Genomic DNA, 20,771 nt, shown 5'->3' with positions numbered 1-20,771 from the left:
TCAAACGCCTTACTAAAATCCATATATACCACGTCCACTGCCTTGCCCCCATCCACCTCCTTGGTCACTTTCTCAAAAAACTCAATAAGGTTAGTAAGGCACGACCTACCTGCCACAAAACCATGCTGACTATCACCTATCAATTCATTACTCTCCAAATAACTATAAATCCTATCCCTTATAATTTTTTCCAACATCTTGTGGTCCCTATATTCAAGAAAGGGAACAGGGACAGCCCGGGAAATTACCGACCGGTGAGTCTAACCTCAGTGGTTGGTAAGTTGATGGAGAGGATCCTGAGAGACAGGATTTATGATCATCTAGAGAAGTTTAGTATGATCAAAAGTAGTCAGCACGGCTTTGTCAAGGGCAGGTCGTGCCTTACGAGCCTGGTTGAGTTCTTTGAAAATGTGACCAAACACATTGACGAAGGAAGAGTGGTGGATGTGGTCTATATGGACTTCAGCAAGGCGTTCGATAAGGTCCCCCATGCAAGACTTCTTGAGAAAGTGAGAGGGCATGGGATCCAAGGGGCTGTTGCCTTGTGGATCCAGAACTGGCTTGCCTGCAGAAGGCAGAGAGTGGCTGTGGAGGGGTCTTTCTCTGCATGGCGGTCAGTGACCAGTGGAGTGCCCCAGGGATCTGTTCTGGGACCCTTGCTGTTTGTCATTTTCATAAATGACCTGGATGAGGAAGTGGAGGGATGGGTTGGTAAGTTTGCTGACGACACCAAGGTAGGTGGTGTTGTGGATAGTTTGGAGGGATGTCAGAAGTTGCAGCGAGACATAGATAGAATGCAAGACTGGGCGGAGAAGTGGCAGATGGACTTCAACCCGGATAAGTGTGTGGTGATCCATTTTGGCAGATCCAATGGGATGAAGCAGCAATATAATATGAAGGGTACCATTCTTAGCAGTGTAGAGGATCAGAAGGACCTTGGGGTCCGGGTCCATAGGACTCTTAAATCGGCCTCGCAGGTGGAGGATGCGGTCAAGAAGGCGTACGGCGTACTGGCCTTCATTAATCGAGGGATTGAGTTTAGGAGTCGGGAGATAATGCTGCAGCTTTATAGGACCCTGGTTAGACCCCACTTGGAGTACTGCGCGCAGTTCTGGTCACCTCATTACAGGAAAGATATTGAAGCCATTGAAAGGGTGCAGAGGAGATTTACAAGGATGTTGCCTGGATTGGGGGGCATGCCTTATGAGGATAGGTTGAGGGAGCTTGGTCTCTTCTCCCTGGAGAGACGAAGGATGAGAGGTGACCTGATAGAGGTTTACAAGATGTTGAGAGGTCTGGATAGGGTAGACTCTCAGAGGCTATTTCCAAGGGCTGAAATGGTTGCTACGAGAGGACACAGGTTTAAGGTGCTGGGGGGTAGGTACAGAGGAGATGTCAGGGGTAAGTTTTTCACTCAGAGGGTGGTGGGTGAGTGGAATCGGCTGACGTCGGTGGTGGTGGAGGCAAACCCGTTGGGGTCTTTTAAGAGACTTCTGGATGAGTACATGGGATTTAATGGGATTGAGGGCTATAGATAGGCCTAGAGGTGGGGATGTGATCGGCGCAACCTGTGGGCCGAAGGGCCTGTTTGTGCTGTGGCTTTCTATGTTCTATGTTCTAAGACCTACCCTCCAAACCAGGCAGCATCCTGGTAAATCTCCTTTGCACTCTTTCCAGCGCTTCCACATCCTTCTCATAGTGAGGTGACCAGAACTGCACACAATATTCCAAATGTGGTCTCACCAAGGTCCTGTACAGTTGCAGCATAACCCCATGGCTCTTAAACTCCAACCCCCTGTTAATAAAAGCTAACACACTATAGGCCTTCTTCACAGCTCTATCCACTTGAGTGGCAACCTTTAGAGATCTGTGGATATGGACCCCAAGATCTCTCTGTTCCTCCACAGTCTTCAGAACCCTACCTTTGACCCTGTAATCCACATTTAAATTTGTCCTACCAAAATGAATCACCTCACATTTATCAGGGTTAAACTCCATCTGCCATTTTTCAGCCCAGCTTTGCATCCTATGTCTCTTTGCAGTCTACAACAGCCCTCCACCTCATCCACTACTCCACCAATCTTGGTGTCATCAGCAAATTTACTGATCCACCCTTCAGCCCCCTCCTCTAAGTCATTAATAAAAATCACAAATAGCAGAGGACCAAGCACTGATCGCTGTGGCACTCTGCTAGCAACCTGCCTCCAGTCTGAAAATTTTCCATCCACCACCACCCTCTGTCTTCGATCAGATAGCCAGTTACCTATCCAATCAGCCAACTTTCCCTCCATCCCACACCTTCTTACTTTCATCATAAGCCAACCATGGGGGACCTTATCAAACACCTTACTAAAATCTATGTATGTGACATCAACTGCCCTACTTTCATCAACACACTTAGTTACCTCCTCAAAAAATTCTTTCAAATTTGTGAGGCACGACTCACCCTTCATGAATCCGTACTGACTATCCTGGATTAATCCGCATCTTTCTAAATGGTCGTAAATCCCATCCCTAAGGACCTTTTCCATCAACTTGCCAACCACCGAAGTAAGAGCAACCGGCCTATAATTACCAGGGTCATTTCTATTCCCTTTCTTAAACAGAGGAACAACATTCGCCACTCTCCAGTCCTCTGGCACCATCCACGTGGACAGTGAGGACCCAAAGATCAAAGCCAAAGGCTCTGCAATCTCATCCCTTGCCTCCCAAAGAATCCTAGGATATACTTCATCAGGCCCAGGGGACTTATCGACTTTCAGTTTATTCAAAACTGCTACTACATCCTCCCTCCGAACATCTACTTCCTCCAGCCTATTAGCCTGTAACACCTTCTCTTCGTCAAAAACATGGCCCCTCTCCTTGGTGAATGCTGAAGAAAAATATTCATTCATCACCTCTCCTATCTCTACTGACTCCATACACAAGTTCCCACTACTGTCCTTGACCGGCCCTAACCTCACACTGGTCATTCTTTTATTCCTCACATAAGAGTAAAAAGCCTTGGGGTTTTCCTTGATCCGACCCGCCAAGGACTTCTCATGCCCCCTCCTAACTCTCCTAAGCCCCTTTTTCAGCTCATTCCTTGCTAACTTGTTACCCTCAATCGAGCCATCTGAACCTTGTTTCCTCATCCCTACATAAGCTTCCCTCTTCCTTTTTACAAGACATTCCACCTCTTTTGTGAACCATGGTTCCCTCACTCGGCCATTTCCTCCCTGCCTGACAGGGACATACCTATCAAGGACACACAGTATTTGTTCCTTGAAAAAGTTCCACTTTTCATGAGTGCCTTTCCCTGACAGTTTCTGTTTCCATCTTATGCCCCCTAATTCTTGCCCAATCGCATCATAATTACCTCTCCCCCAATTATAAACCTTGCCCTGCCGTACGGCCCTATCCCTCTCCATTGCAATAACAAAAGACACCGAATTGTGGTCACTATCTCCAAAGGGCTGTCCCACAACCAAATCTAACACTTGGCCCGGTTCATTTCCCAGTACCAAATCCAATGTGGCCCCACCTCTTGTCAGCCTATCCACATATTGCTAATATCTTATAGAAACATATAAGATTATGAAGGGAATAGATAAGATAGAAGCAGGGAAGTTGTTTCCACTGGCGGGTGAAACTAGAACTAGGGAGCATAGCCTCAAAATAAGTGGAAGCAGATTTAGGACTGAGTTGAGGAGGAACTTCTTCACACAAAGGGTTGTGAGTCTGTGGAATTCCCTGCCCAGTGAAGCAGTTGAGGCTACCTCATTGAATGTTTTTAAGGCAAGGATAATTACATTTTTGAACAGTAAAGGAATTAAGGCTTATGGTGAGTGGGCGGGTAAGTGGAGCTAAGTCCACAAAAAGATCAGCCAGGAGAGCAATAGTGGTGGGGGACGCGTCGGTTAGAGGCATGGACAGGCGATTCTGTGGGTGCGAACAGTACTCTAGGATGTTAGTCTGCCTACCTGGTGCTGGGGTACTGGATGTCTCCGAGTGGATAGGAGGCATATTAAAAGAGGAGGATAAAGAAACGGATGTCATTATACACATTGGTGCAAATGACGTAGATAGGAAGAGCAGGGGGATCCTACGAGAGCAATTCAGGGAGTTGGGAAATAGGCTAAAAAGTGGGGCCTCCAGGATGGCAATCTCTGGGCTGCTCCCAAGACCTAGGGCCTGTGAGTCTAGGAATAGGGAGATAGTACAATTGAACGCTTGGCTAAAGGACTGGTCCAGGAGGGAGGGCTTCATATTCCTGGATCACTGGGAAGTTTTCAAGAGAGGAGGGCACCTGTACAAGAAGGATGGGTCACAACTAAATTGGAAGGGCACGAATATCCTGGCTGGGAGTTTTGCTAGTGCAGTTCGGGTGGGTTTAAACTAATATGGCAGGGGGGTGGGGATCAAAAAATTATGTCGACAAGTGTAGAGGCTGGGGATGAGCTTGGGGCCAGGACAAGGCTGGCAAAGAAGAAGAGCACCCTAGGGGAGGATGACCTCACTGGGTCTGGAGGTCTGGAGTGCATCTACTTCAATGCAAGGAGCGTAGCAGGTAAGACAGAAGAACTTAGGGCCTTAATGCTTACGAGGAATTTGGATGTGGTTGCGGTGACAGAGACTTGGTTGAAAGAGGGACAGGACTGGCAACTGAATATTCCGGGATACAAGTGTTTTAGGTGAGACAGAGGAGGGGCCAAAAGAGGTGGGGGAGTAGCAGTATTAGTTAGAGAGCATATCACAGCGGTGCAGAGGGAGGACAATTCAGAGGGGTCGTGTAACGAGTCACTGTGGGTGGAGCTCAGAAACAGGAAGGGCGCAGTCACTATGTTGGGGGTATACTACAGGCCCCCCAACAGCCCAAGGGAAGTGGAAGAACGGATATGTCAGGAGATAATGGATAGGTGCAGGAAAAATAGGGTTGTTGTAGTGGGAGACTTCAATTTCCCTGGTATGGACTGGAAATCGCGTAGGGCTGGGAGTCTGAATGGGGAGGAATTTGTAAAATGCGTACAGGAGGGTTCTTTGGAACAATATGTAGATAGCCCGACTAGAGAGGGGGCTATACTGGACCGAGTACTGGGGAATGAGCCCGGTCAGGTCTTCAAAGTTTCGGTAGGGGAACATGTGGCAAATAGTGACCACAATTCTGTTAGCTTTAGGATCGTGATGGAAAAGGACGAGTGGTGTTCCAAGGGTAAGGTGTTGGATTGGGGGAAGGCTAACTTTAGTGGGATGAGGCAGAAATTGGCAGCTGTTGATTGGGAGAGGGTGTTTGAGTGTAAATCCACATCTGGCATGTGGGAGTCTTTTAAGGAACAGTTGTTAGGGCTGCAGGATAGGCATGTGCCTGTAAAAAAGGATAGGAAGGGTGGGATTCGAGAACCGTGGATAACCAGGGAAATTGAGGGATTGGTCAAAAAGAAAAGAGAGGTGTATGGTAGGTCCAGGCAGCTAAAAACGGAGGGAGCTCTGGAGGAATACAAAGAAAGTAGGAAAGAACTCAAACGAGGAATTAGAAGGGCAAAAAGGGGTCACAAAATGTCCTTGGCAGACAGGATTAAGGAGAATCCCAAGGCATTTTATTCATACGTTAGGAACAAAAGGGTTGTCAGAGAAAAAATTGGACCTCTCAGGGACAAAAGTGGGGAATTATGCTTAGAGCCCAAAGAAGTAGGGGAGATCCTAAATGAATACTTTGCGTCGGTGTTCACAAAGGAGAGGGATGTGTTGACTGGGAGTGTCTCGGAGGGAAGTGTTGAGCGGTAAGCGAGAATCTCCATTACAAGGGAGGAAGTGTTAGGTTTTTGAGGGAATATAAAGACTGACAAATCCCCAGGGCCTGATGGAATCTATCCCAGGCTGCTCAGGGAGACGAGAGATGAAATCGCTGGGCCTCTGACGCAAATCTTTGTCTCGTCACTGGACACAGGTGAGGTCCCAGAGGATTGGAGGATAGCTAATGTGGTCCCGTTATTTAAGAAGGGTAGGAAGGATAACCCGGGAAATTATAGGCCGGTGAGCTTGAAGTTGTTGGAGAGGATTCTTAGAGATAGGATGTATGCGCATTTAGAAAGGAATAAACTCATTAATGATAGTCAGCATGGTTTTGTGAGAGGGAGGTCATGCCTCACTTACCTGGTGGAGTTTTTTGAAGAAGTGACTAGAATGGTTGACGAGGGAAGGGCCGTGGATGTCGTCTATATGTACTTTAGTAAAGCATTTGACAAAGTACCTCATGGTAGGGTGGCACAAAAGGTTGGATTTCATGGGATAAAGGGGGAGGTGGCTAGATGGGTGGAGAACTGGCTTGGTCACAGAAGGCAGAGGGTGGAGGCCTGTGACTAGTGGTGTTCTGCAGGGCTCTGTATTGGGGCCTCTGCTGTTTGTGATTTATATAAACGATCTGGAAGAAGGTGTAACTGGCATGATCAGTAAGTTTGCAGACGACATGAAATTGGCTGGACTTGCAGATAGTGAGGAGCATTGTCAGAGGCTACAGAAGGATATAGATAGGCTGGAAATTTGGGCGAAGAAATGGCAGATGGAGTTCAATCCTGATAAATGCGAAGTGATGCATTTTGGTAGAGCTAATATAAGGGGGAGCTATACAATAAATGGCAGAACCATAAAGGGTGTAGATACGCAGAGGGACCTGGGTGTGCAAGTCCACAGATCCTTGAAGGTGACGTCACAGGTGGAGAAGGTGGTGAAGAAGGCATATGGCATGCTTGCCTTTATAGGACGGGGCATAGAGTATAAAAGTTGGGGTCTGATGTTGCAGATGTATAGAACGTTGGTTCGGCCACATTTGGAATACTGCGTCCAGTTCTGGTCGCCACATACCAGAAGGATGTGGAGGCTTTAGGGAGAGTGCAGAGGAGGTTTACCAGGATGTTGCCTGGTATGGAGGGGCTTAGTTATGAGGAGAGATTGGGTAAACTGGGGTTGTTCTCGCTGGAAAGACGGAGGATGAGGGGAGACCTAATAGAGGTGTATAAAATTATGAAAGGCATAGATAGGGTGAACGGTGGGAAGCTTTTTCCCAGGTCGGTGGTGACGTTCACGAGGGGTCATAGGTTCAAGGTGAGGGTGGGGAGGTTTAACACGGATATCCGAAGGACGTATTTTACACAGAGGGTGGTGGGGGCCTGGAATGCGCTGCCAGGCAAGGTGGTGGAGGTGGGCACACTGGGAACGTTTAAGACTTATCTAGATAGCCACATGAACGGAGTGGAAATGGAGGGATACAAAAGAATGGTCTAGTTTGGACCAGGGAGCAGCGCGGGCTTGGAGGGCCGAAGGGCCTGTTCCTGTTCTGTATTGTTCTTTGTTCTTTGTTCTTTCTCCCCAACGCCCTACCATCAACTGAATAAGTCCTGCCCTGGTTCGATCTCCCAAAATGCATCACTTCGCGCTCATCTAAATTAAATTCCATCTGCCATTCATCAGCCCACTGGCCCAATTGATCAAGATCCCGTTGCAATCCGAGATTACCTTCTTCACTGCCCTCTATGCCACTAATCTTGGTGTCATCTGCCGCTGTTTATGACACTTTCTGCCACCTTCATGCTCCTAATGCATCCAACTGCTCCTCCAGCCTATCTATGCAGTCTGTGAGGAGCTGCAATTGGGTACACTTCATCCAGATGTAATTGTCCGAGACTCTGGAAGTATCACAGATCTCCCAGATCTCAGAAGTGCAGCGCTTAACCCCACTGACCGAGATTTCTATCACCAATTAAATTATTTAAGAACATTTATTGAACTCTTACTTTCACTTTTACCTCCTCACAGTGCCCTTTTTTTTGGTTAGAGGAGGAAGGTTGGAGGGAAACTCCAATGTAGTGTTTCGGGCCTACCGCTCCTTGACACCAGACCTTCTGCTTCCTACTTCTTTGTAGACGTTGCTGGGCCGACTTCTCCCAGAATGCTCCAGTGAAGTCCCTCAGCCACCTCTACTGGATGCTCTTCCTTCCGTTTATCGCTGGAGGGGTTCTTCCACTTCTCAAAGTGATTTGCTCAAACCCTTGTCTTTGCAGCACCAACTAATGAGAGCGGCTTTTCCTTATCTACCTTAGCTAAATCTACCAAGGTAAATATCAAATCCAATGCCAGCTCCAATATTATTATTTCCGGGCGCATCACTGGCCACGCCAGCACTTGTTGCTGATTTCGAATGATCGTTGAACTGACTGACTGATTGGGGCATTTCAGATTACATTTAAGGGACCCCCACATTGCTGTGGATCTGGAGTCACATGTAAGACCAGTAGGTAGTTAAAATTTGATTGGTGCTTCCTGTGGACTGTTTATTCTTTTACCTTTTTCAGATATTAAGCTTCCTCCTTCAAGTGTCAATGTTATTTCAATAACTGAGCACAGTCTCCAGGTTAATTGGACTTCTCCCAGAACTGCAGTGAATGGTTATGTGGTCGAATGGTGTGAAATATCAGGAGGGGTTTCTGGAGAAATGAGCTGGAAGAAGCTTGCAGCTGACGTCACGAGTTGTGTTCTACAAGGTAAGAAGCAATTCTCTCTCATAGACTCATGTACTGACGCATGAAAGGCCCTGACCTGCCCACCTAATCCCACTTTCCAGCCCATAGCCTTGAATGTTATAATATGTCAAGTACTCATCCAGATACTTTTTAAGTTGATCTGTGGCTAATGATGAAGTGATCCTATTTCTCCTGGGCCAATCTCTTTCTGGAGAGCTCCCTTTGTGATTTGAACTTCTTGCATAATCTAATCAGTTGAGCTATTGTCTATGTTTCCCTGCCTGGCGTCTAAAGTGATTAATTCTGTCTGAAGTGATTAGGGGGTGCAAGGAGCCTCTCCATGAGTCATCGCATTGCTGTGAGCTGCTGACAGTATTTCCCATCATTCATTACCGGGCAACATAAGTTTGATATAAACGCGTAAAAACATCCATGATATTAAGCACAAAAGTCGTCCCCTTCAGTCACCATCCTCTGGGTAAAAAAGGTTTTCCTCAAATCCCCCCTAAACCTCCCACCCCTCTCTTTTAACTTGTGTCCCCTCGTAACTGACCCTTCAATTAAAGGGGACAGCTGCTGCCTATCCATGCCCCTCATAATCTTGAACACCTCAATCAAGTCGCCCCTCAGTCTTCTCTGCTCCAACGAAAACAACCCAAGCCGATCCAACCTCTCTTCATAACTTAAACATTCCCTCCCAGGCATCATGCTGGTGAATCTCCTCTGCACCCCCTCCAGTGTGTTCACGTCCTTCCTGTAATGTGGCGACCAGAACTGCACACAGTACACCAGCTGTGACCTCACCAAAGTTCTATACAACTTCTGGGGTACAACTTCTGGGATTCTGGGGTAGTGCCGGCGGATTGGAAAATGGCTAATGTTACGCCGCTGTTTAAAAAAGGAAATAGACAAAAGGCGGGTAACTACAGGCCGGTTAGCTTAACGTCTGTAGTTGGGAAAATGCTGGAATCCATCATTAAAGAAGAAATAGCAGGCCATCTGGATAAGAATGATTCTATTAAGCAGACGCAGCATGGATTCATGAGGGGAAAGTCGTGCTTGACGAACTTGTTGGATTTTTATGAAGATGTGACTAGTGAGGTTGACGGAGGGGAACCGGTGGATGCGGTGTTTTTGGATTTCCAAAAGGCATTTGATAAGGTGCCTCACAAAAGGTTGCTGAAGAAGATTGGGTCACACGGAGTTGGGGGTATGGTGTTAGCATGGATTGGGGATTGGCTATCTGACAGGAAGCAGAGAGTCGGAATAAATCGGTGCTTTTCTGGTTGGTCGATGGTAACTAGTGGCGTGCCGCAGGGATCGGTACTGGGGCCTCAAATATTTACCATTTATATAGACGATCTGGAGGAGGGGACTGAGTGTAGGGTAACAAAGTTTGCAGACGACACGAAGATAAGTGGAAAACTGAATCGTGGAGGGCGTAGAAGGTCTGCAGAGAGATTTGGACAGGCTGAGGAGTGGGCAAGGATCTGGCAGATGGAGTATAAGGTTAACAAATGCGAGGTTATTCACTTTGGAAGAAATAATAGCAAATTGGATTATTATCTAAATGGAAAGAAATTATAACATGCTGCTGTGCAGAGGAACCTGGGGGTCCTTGTGCATGAGACGCAAAAACCCAGTCTGCAGGTGCAACAGGTGATCAAGAAGGCAAATGGGATGTTGGCCTATATCGCAAGGGGGATAGAATATAAAAGCAGAGATGTCTTGCTGCATCTGTACAGGGCATTGGTGAGGCCGCAGCTGGAATACTGTGTGCAGTATTGGTCCCCTTATTTGCGGAAGGATATATTGGCCTTGGAGGGAGTGCGGAGAAGGTTCACCAGGTTGATACCAGAGATGAGGGGTGTTAATTATGAGGAGAGTCTGAGCAGATTGGGTTTGTACTCGTTGGAATTTAGAAGGCTGAGGGGGGATCTTATAGAGACCTATAAAATAATGAAGGGGCTGGATAGGGTAGAGGTGGAGAGATTCTTTCCACTTAGAAAGGAAGCTAGAACTAGAGGGCACAGCCTCAAAATAAAGGGGGGTCAGTTTAGGACAGAGTTGAGGAGGAACTTCTTCTCTCAGAGGGTGGTGAATCTCTGGAATTCTCTGCCCACTGAAGTGGTGGAGGCTACCTCGTTGAATATGTTTAAATCACGGATAGATGGATTCCTGATCGGTAAGGGAATTGGGGGTTCTAGGGGTCAGGCGGGTAAGTGGAACTGATCCACTTCAGATCAGCCATGATCTTATTGAATGGCGGGGCAGGCTCGAGGGGCTAGATGGCCTACTCCTGCTCCTATTTCTTATGTTCTTATGTTCATCATGATCTCTCTGCTTTTGTAATCTATACCCCGATTGATAAAGGCGAGTGTGCCATATGCCTTTTTCACCACCCTATTAACCTGCCTTTCATAGAACATAGAACATAGAACATTACAGCGCAGAACAGGCCCTTCGGCCCACGATGTTGCACCGACCAGTTAAAAAAAAAAACTGTGACCCTCCAACCTAAACCAATTTCTTTTCGTCCATGAACCTATCTACGGATCTCTTAAACGCCCCCAAACTAGGCGCATTTACTACTGATGCTGGCAGGGCATTCCAATCCCTCACCACCCTCTGGGTAAAGAACCTACCCCTGACATCGGTTCTATAACTACCCCCCCTCAATTTAAAGCCATGCCCCCTCGTGCTGGATTTCTCCATCAGAGGAAAAAGGCTATCACTATCCACCCTATCTAAACCTCTAATCATCTTATATGTTTCAATAAGATCCCCTCTTAGCCGCCGCCTTTCCAGCGAAAACAATCCCAAATCCCTCAGCCTCTCCTCATAGGATCTCCCCTCCATACCAGGCAACATCCTGGTAAACCTCCTCTGCACCCTCTCCAAAGCCTCCACATCCTTCCTGTAATGTGGGGACCAGAACTGCACACAGTACTCCAAGTGCGGCCGCACCAGAGTTGTGTACAGTTGCAACATAACGCTACGACTCCTAAATTCAATCCCCCTACCAATAAACGCCAAGACACCATATGCCTTCTTAACAACCTTATCTACTTGATTCCCAACTTTCAGGGATCTATGCACACATACACCTAGATCCCTCTGCTCCTCCACACTATTCAAAGTCCTCCCGTTAGCCCTATACTCAACACATCTGTTATTCCTACCAAAGTGAATTACCTCACACTTCTCCGCATTAAACTCCATCCGCCACCTCTCGGCCCAACTTTGCAACCTGTCTAAGTCTTCCTGCAAACTACGACACCCTTCCTCACTGTCTACCACACCACCGACTTTGGTGTCATCAGCAAATTTGCTAATCCACCCAACTATACCCTCATCCAGATCATTAATAAATATTACAAACAGCAGTGGCCCCAAAACAGATCCCTGAGGTACACCACTTGTAACCGCACTCCATGATGAATATTTACTATCAACCACCACCCTCTGTTTCCTATCCGCTAGCCAATTCCTGATCCAATTTCCTAGATCACCCCCAATCCCATACATCTGCATTTTCTGCAGAAGCCTACCATGGTGAACCTTATCAAACGCCTTACTAAAATCCATATATACCACGTCCACTGCCTTGCCCCCATCCACCTCCTTGGTCACTTTCTCAAAAAACTCAATAAGGTTAGTAAGGCACGACCTACCTGCCACAAAACCATGCTGACTATCACCTATCAATTCATTACTCTCCAAATAACTATAAATCCTATCCCTTATAATTTTTTCCAACATCTTGCCGACAACAGAAGTGAGACTCACCGGTCTATAATTCCCGGGGAAGTCTCTGTTCCCCTTCTTAAACAATGGGACAACATTCGCTAACCTCCAATCTTCTGGTACTATACCAGAGGCCAACGACGACCTGAAGATCAGAGCCAGAGGCTCTGCAATCACTTCTCTTGCCTCCCAGAGAATCCTTGGATAAATCCCATCCGGACCAGGGGATTTATCTATTTTCAGACCCTCCAGAATATCCTGCACATCCTCCTTATCAACTGTAATACTGTCTATTCTACTCCCTTGCAACCCAGTGTCCTCCTCAGCTATATTCATGTCCCCTTGCGTGAACACCGAAGAGAAATATTGGTTCAATGCTTCACCAATCTCCTCCGGTTCCACACATAACTTCCCTCTGCCATCTATAACTGGCCCTAAACTTGCCCTAACCAACCTTCTGTTCTTGACATACCTATAGAACGCCTTAGGATTCTCTTTAACCCTATCCGCCAAAGTCTTCTCATGTCCCCTTTTAGCCCTTCTAAGCTCGCTCTTCAACTCCCTCTTAGCCAATCTAAAGCTTTCTAGTGCACTACCCGAGTGCTCACGTCTCATCCGAACATAAGCCTCCTTTTTCTTTTTAACCAACAAAGAAACTTTTTTGGTGCACCACGGTTCCCTAGCCCTACCAATTCCTCCTTGCCTGACAGGGACATACCTATCACAGACTCGCAGTAGCTGCTCCTTGAAAAAACTCCACATGTCGGACGTTCCCAGTCCCTGTAATCTCCTAGTCCAACCTATGTTTCCTAATTCTCTCCTAATAGCCTCATAATTACCCTTCCCCCAGCTAAAACCACTGGCCCGAGGTTCATGCCTATCCCTTTCCATCACTAAGGTGAACGTAACCGAATTGTGGTCACTATCACCAAAATGCACACCAACTTCCAAGTCTAGCACCTGGTCTGGCTCATTTCCCAGCACCAGATCCAATATAGCCTCACCTCTAGTTGGCCTGTCTACATACTGAGTCAAAAAACCTTCCTGCACGCTTTGAACAAAAACTGACCCCTCTAACGAGCTAGAGCTATAACAATTCCAGTCAATATTAGTCAAGTTAAAATCCCCCATAACAATTGCCCTATTACTTTCACTCCTAAGCAGGATTGACTCCGCAATCCTTTCCTCAACCTCTCTAGAACTTTTAGGAGGTCTATAAAAGACCTTCAGAGACCTATGGACAAACACTCCAAGGTCCCTTTGTTCTTCGGAACTTCCCAGTGTCAGACCTTTCACAGTATACTTCCCTGTCAGATTACTGCTTCCAAAATGCATCACCTCGCACTTACCAGGATTAAATTCCATCTGCCACTTATCCACCCATTTGACCATCTCGTCTATATCTTCCTGTAACCCCAGACACTCAACTTCACTGTTAACCACACGGCCAATTCTCATCACTATCTGCAACTCCACCAATTTTTGTGTCATCCTCAAACTTATTCATTAGAGCACCTACATTTTCCTCCAGATCATTTATATATAATTACAAACAACAGAGGTCCTAGCTGATTCTTGTGGAACACCACTAGTTACTGATCTCCATTCTGAAAAACTCCCTTCCATTGCTACTCTCTGTCTTCTATGACTAAGTAAGAAGTCTAACAACACCAGGTTAAAGTCCAACAGGTTTATTTGGTAGCAAACGCCACTAGCTTTCGGAGCGTGCTGCTCCTTCATCAGGTGGAGTGGGAGATGTGACCAAGCCAGTTCTGTATCAATCTAGCCAGCCCATCCCAGATCCCATGAGACTTTACCTTTTGTACCAGTTTACCATGAGGGACCTTGTCAAATGCCTTACAGTAGACAACATCCACGGCCCTTCCCTCGTCACTCATTCTTGTCACCTCCTCAAAAAACTCTCAGGTTGGTAAGACATGATCTTCCCCACACAAAACCATGCTGCCTATCACTAACAAGTCCATTCATTTCCAAATGCGAATAAATCCAGTCTCTCAGTATCTTCTCCAACAGTTTCCCAACCACTGACGTCAGGCTCGCCGGCCTGTAATTATCTGGATTATCTGTTTCTCTTCCTAATCAAAGGAACAACACTGGCTATTCTCCAGTCCTCTGGAACCTCACCTGTGGCCAAAGAGCTTGCAAAGACACCTGTTAAGGCACCAACTAATTCCTCCCTTGCCTCCACAGTATCCTGGGATAGGTTTCCTCTGGCCCTGGGGACTTGTCTACCTTAGTGCATTTTAAGACGTCCAACACTTCCTCCTTCATTATATTGACCTGTCTGAGAGTATTCACATATCCTTCCCTAACCTCAACATCCTCCATGTCCCTCTCTTTGGTGATTATCGATGCAAAGTACTCATTAAGGATCTCACCCACTTTCTCCTTTATCCTTGAGTGGGCCTACTCCTTCCCTAGCTACCTTCTTGCTCCTAATATCTGTACAAAATGCCTGGATTAACATGACGTTTTCTGCACTGTAGGGGTTCTATGGATTAATTGACCATAATCATTCACCAACCCTCAGAATGATTTAAGTTCTGATATGTTTCTGGGATATGGTGCTCTCTGATCCTAAATGAATACTTTGCGTCGGTATTCACAAAGGAGAGGGATGTGTTGACTGGGAGTGTCTCGGAGGGGAGTGTTGAACCGTTCGAGAAAATCTCCATTACAAAGGAGGAAGTGTTAGGTTTGTTAGAGAATTTAAAGACTGACAAATCCCCAGGGCCTGATGGAATCTATCCAAGGCTGCTCAGGGAGACGAGAGATGAAATCGCTGGGCCTCTGACGCAAATCTTTGTCTCGTCACTGGACGCAGGTGAGGTCCCAGAGGATTGGAGGATAGCTAATGTGGTCCCGTTATTTAAGAAGGGTAGGAAGGATAACCCGGGTAATTATAGGCCGGTGAGCTTGACGTCCGTGGTGGGGAAGTTGTTGGGGAAGATTCTTAGAGATAGGATGTATGCGCATTTAGAAAGGAATAAACTCATTAACGATAGTCAGCATGGTTTTGTGAGAGGGAGGTCATGCCTCACTAACCTGGTGGAGTTTTTTGAAGAAGTGACCAGAATGGTTGACGAGGGAAGGGCCGTGGATGTCGTCTATATGGACTTTAGTAAAGCGTTTGACAAAGTCCCTCATGGTAGGCTGGTGAAAAAGGTTGGATCTCATGGGATAAAGGGGGAGGTGGCTAGATGGGTGGAGAACTGGCTTGGTCACAGAAGACAGAGGGTGGTAGTGGAAGGGTCTTTTTCCGGCTGGAGGCCTGTGACTAGTGGTGTTCCGCAGGGCTCTGTATTGGGACCTCTGCTGTTTGTGATTAATATAAATGATCTGGAAGAAGGTGTAACTGGGGTGATCAGTAAGTTTGCGGACGACACAAAATTGGCAGGACTTGCAGATAGTGAGGAGCATTGTCAGAAGCTACAGAAGGATATAAATAGGCTGGAAATTTGGGCAAAGAAATGGCAGATGGAGTTCAATCCTGATAAATGCGAAGTGATGCATTTTGGTAGTAATAATGTAGGGAGGAGCTATATGATAAATGGCAGAACCATAAAGGGTGTAGATACGCAGAGGGACCTGGGTGTGCAAGTCCACAGATCCTTGAAAGTGACGTCACAGGTGGAGAAGGTGGTGAAGAAGGCATATGGCATGCTTGCCTTTATAGGACGGGGCATAGAGTATAAAAGTTGGGGTCTGATGTTGCAGATGTATAGAACGTTGGTTCGGCCGCATCTGGAATACTGCGTCCAGTTCTGGTCGCCACACTACCAGAAGGACGTGGAGGCTTTGGAGAGAGTATAGAGGAGGTTTACCAGGATGTTACCTGGTATGGAGGGGCTTAGTTATGAGGAGAGATTGGGTAAACTGGGGTTGTTCTCCCTGGAAAGACGGAGGATGAGGGGAGACTTAATAGAGGTGTATAAAATTATGAAAGGCATAGATAGGGTGAACGGTGGGAAGCTTTTCCCCAGGTCGGTGGTGACGTTCACGAGGGGTCATAGGTTCAAGGTGAAGGGGGGGAGGGTTTAACACAGATATCAGACGGACATATTTTACACAGAGGGTGGTGGGGGCCTGGAATGCGCTGCCAGGCAAGGTGGTGGAGGCGGACACACTGGGAACGTTTAAGACTTATCTAGACAGCCATATGAACGGAGTGGGAATGGAGGGATACAAAAGAATGGTCTAGTTTGGACCTGGAAGCGGCGCGGGCTTGGAGGGCCGAAGGGCCTGTTCCTGTGCTGTATTGTTCTTTGTTCTCTTTGTTCTTTGTTGTTCTTTGTTCTTTGAATCACCTTAACCTTCTCCATAGGATGCAATCCTTGAGTGTCAACTCTCAATCCCAAATATGTTACTATGTGGGCTTGGAATATGCGATTTTCCCTCTTGAACCTTACTCCTGCTTCTTTTAATCTGTTCAACACTTCCTCCAAAGTTGTTAAGTGTGCGCATGTATTTCTTATGATCTCACATTCTTAGCTACAAACTTATCAGTTTAACATCAGTCTTGGTGAAGTTACAAAAACAAAGAACAAAGAAAATTACAGCACAGGAACAGGCCCTCCAAACCTGCACCGACCATGCTGCCCGACTTAACTAAAACCCCCTACCCTTCCGGGGATCATATCCCTCCATTCCCATCCTATTCATGTACTTGTCAAGACGCCCCTTAAAAGTCACTACCGTATCCACTTCCACTACCTCTCCCGGCAACGGGTTCCAGGCGCCCACCACTCTCTGTGTAAAAAATCTGCCTCGTACATCTCCTTTAAATCTTGCCCCTCGCACCTTAAACCTATGCCCCCTAGTAATTGACTCTTCCACCCTGGGAAAAAACTTCTGACTATCCACTCTGTCCACACCTCTCATAATCTTGTAGGCTTCTCCGTTGCTCCAGTGAGAACAAACCAAGTTTCTCCAACCTCTCCTCATAGCTAATGCCCTCCATACCAGGCAACATCCTGGTAAATCTTTTCTGTACCCTCTCCAAAGCCTCCACATCCTTCTGGTAGTGTGGCGACCAGAATTGAACACTATATTCCAAGTGCGGCCTAACTAAGGTTCTATAAAGCTGCAACATGACTTGCCAATTTTTAAACTCAATACCCCGGCCGATGAAGGCAAGCATGCCGTATGCCTTCTTGACTACCTTCTCCACCTGCATTGCCACTTTCAGTGACCTGCGTACCTGTACACCCAGATCCCTTTGCCTATCAATATTCTTAAGGGTTCTGCCATTTACTGTATATTTCCTATCTGTATTAGACCTTCCAAAATGCATTACCTCACATTTGTCTGGATTAAATTCCATCTGCCATCTCTCCGCCCAAGTCTCCAACTGATCTATATCCTGCTGTATCCTCTGATGGTCCTCATCACTATCCACAAATCTACCAACCTTTGTGTTGTCCGCAAACTTACTAATCAATCCAGTTACATTTTCCTCCAAATCATTTATATATATTACAAACAGCAAAGGTCCCAGCACCGATCACAGCCCTCCATTCAGAAACGCACCCTTCCACTGCTACCCTCTGTCTTCTCTGACCGAGCCAGTTTTGTATCCACCTGCCAGCTCACCTCTGATCCCATGCGACTTCACCATCTGCACCAGTCTGCCATGAGGGACCTTGTCAAAGGCCTTACTGAAGTCCATGTAGATAACATCCACTGCCCTACCCTCATCAATCATCTTCGTCACTTCCTCGAAAAACTCGATCAAGTTCGTAAGACATGACCTCCCCTTCACAAAACCATGTTGCCTCTCACTAATACGTCCACTTATTTCCAAGTGGGAATAAATCCTGTCTCGAAGAATCCTCTCCAATAATTTCCCTACCACTGATGTAAGGCTCACCGGCCTGTAATTACCTGGATTATTCTTGCTACCCTTCTTAAACAAAGGAACAACATTGGCTATTCTCCAATCCTCTGGGACCTCCCCTGTATGGAGATTCGCATTCCAACCATTATTCATGTAAATTGAGTTTGTGTCTTTATATGCCCTGTTTGTTAACAGAATTCCCACTCACCTGAAGAAGGGGCTTGGCGCTCCGAAAGCTTGTGTGGCTTTTGCTACCAAATAAATCTGTTGGACTTTAACCTGGTGTTGTTAAACCTCTTACTGTGTTTACCTCCCCTGTAGCCAGTGAGGATACAAAGATTTCTCTCAAGGCCCCAGCAATTTCCTCCCTTGCCTGTCTCAGTATTCTGGGGTATATCCTCAGGATACGAGAATCTGTTTTTAAAGACCAGGTGACTGAACAAATATGAACTTGCCCCTTGCCACTTTGCTTTGTTGAGGGCGATCATATCTGTCTCATCTCATTGATTTTTTTTGTGGAGATCACAATGAAGGTCAGAAAGTGGGTGTCTATGGACGTTGACTAACTGGGTTTCCAGAAAGCATTGGTTAAATTTGACAAGGGACCACATAGCTATATTGAGGCTAATGGAATAGGAGGGCCAGTGTGCAATTGGATTAAAAGAATGGCTTAAGGACAGAAAATGGCATGTCATAGTCAATGGTTGTTTTTCAGACCAGAGGGGTGAGAGAGTGATGTTTTTTCCAAGGATTAGGGCTACATATGGATATTTTGCCGCTGTCTTCATGGTAGAGAATAATGTAGATTTTCCAAAGACTGTAGTTAATGCAAAGCAACTTGGTGCAATAACCATGGCTAGGGAGAAGGTATTGAATAAGCTAACGGGATTAAAGGCAGATAAATCTCAGGGACCTGATGGCCTGCACCCTAGGATATTAAAGGAAGTGGCAGTAGAGATAGTGGATGCGTTGGTTGTGATATTTCAAAATTCCTTGGATTCTGGTTCCGGTGGGTTGGAAACACGCGAATGTGACGCCCCTATTCAAAAAGGGAGAGAGGCAAAAAGTAGGAAACTCTAGGCTGGTTAGCTTGACCCCTGTGGTGAGGAAGTTGCTGGAATCAATCATTAAGGAGGAGATGACTGAGCATTTGGAAAGAGAAACTCAATCCACCATTGTCAACATGGTTTTATGAAGGGAAAGTCATGCTTGACAAACTTGCTTGAGTTCCTTGAGGATATAACCAGCAAGGTGGATAGTGGGGAGCCTATGGGTATGGTATATATAGAACATAGAACAGTACAGCACAGTACAGGCCCTTCGGCCCTCGATGTTGTGCCGAGCTTTGTCCAAATTATAGCTATGTCTATAGGGTCAGGATGTCTGACTGGCAGATGCTGGAATTACAGTGCCTTCAATGACTGTAGTTCTCAATCACATCCCTTGGTGACATGTTTTCTCAGGGGATTGTCGTCAATTGTGTGGGTGGCCATTGATCCTCTTCACTTCTGGATTATTCCAGGCAGTATGTGGAGACTTTAATGATAATACGCAGCCTGCAGCCTATCACTTACATTCTTTACAGATGCCATGTTTAGGTGTGCCCATCAGTGTACAACATTTTGCAAGTGACAGCGCCAGTTAAGTTGAAGGAGACAGAGGTGTTGCAGCTTGGATTTCCAAAGGTTCAAGGGGGCATTGATTGCATCCATGTTGGAATAAAAGTTCCATCTGGACAGTCAGAGGGACACTATCAGCCAATCAATCTTCCATATTGTGTGAGATCACAATCATCAGGGAAGTGATGGCATAGTAGTATTGTCACTGGACATTGTTACTATCCCAGCCAATGTTATTATCGGACAGTCAGGTCCCAGGGTGGAACCATGGCTTGATAGATTGTAACATTTGTCTTTTGTTCAGAGACATGGATGAACAGAGTCACAGGACTGCAAATTAACTTTTAACAAAAGAATAAAAATTTCATTAAACAGGAAAAGATTAACAATACTCCTTTGTTCCACTTACATCTTTACAGGTGTACACAGATTTTTAAGAATAATACAAATTACAAAATAGATCTTATACTGTAATTTCTGAGTAAACACACAGTCCACATAAACCAATAGGTGTAATGTGGCCAAGCACATCACACTCTGAAACCAAATGACAGTACCACCAAAAACAACTTCTGTGGATTTCTCATCAAATCCCCCCAGATGCTTATCACACTGTGAGCCGACTGGTCTCACTGTACCTGACGTTCACAGGAGGGTTTCCAAACATCACTCTTGAAGAACATACTTTGAAATCTACCCAAACAGCGATTTCGCGAGTGCCTTCACCAAGGATCCACATCCAGGATTTCAATCTCTCCTCTGCCTTGGATCACTCCATGCATTCAAGCTTCTACACAACCTTTAGGTACCCAGCCATGCCAACAGAACATTTCTGCTTCACAGGCTGTATTAAGGTGTCACCAACTTCTGATTTATCTCAGATGTCTGTCTTCTCACAACCAACTTTAAATCTGGTTCTTGCAGATGCCTCTTTAACTCAGAACACTTTCTCTGCTTTATACTTGAATTCTCTTGAACAGGACTTTTTCAGCTCTCACTCTTTGTTCCTTTAACTTAACTATCTTCCTGAGACTTTCTTTTGTCCTCAGCTCC

The 20,771-nt window shown here is 46.2% G+C and overlaps 1 protein-coding gene across 1 annotated transcript in view; it reads left to right on the top strand.

The window, feature by feature from the left end:
- LOC144486379 (granulocyte colony-stimulating factor receptor-like) overlaps positions 1-20,771 on the top strand; it is a 274,469-nt gene that overhangs the window by 173,028 nt on the left and 80,670 nt on the right. The window contains exon 10 of the mRNA XM_078204416.1: positions 8,328-8,516. Coding sequence (XP_078060542.1) covers positions 8,328-8,516 — 189 coding nt within the window. The remainder of the gene's footprint in view (positions 1-8,327; positions 8,517-20,771) is intronic.

This window comes from Mustelus asterias, unplaced genomic scaffold (assembly GCF_964213995.1).
Source record: "Mustelus asterias unplaced genomic scaffold, sMusAst1.hap1.1 HAP1_SCAFFOLD_327, whole genome shotgun sequence".
Classification (NCBI taxonomy): domain Eukaryota; kingdom Metazoa; phylum Chordata; class Chondrichthyes; order Carcharhiniformes; family Triakidae; genus Mustelus; species Mustelus asterias.
This window is presented reverse-complemented; position numbering and strand designations above follow the sequence as displayed.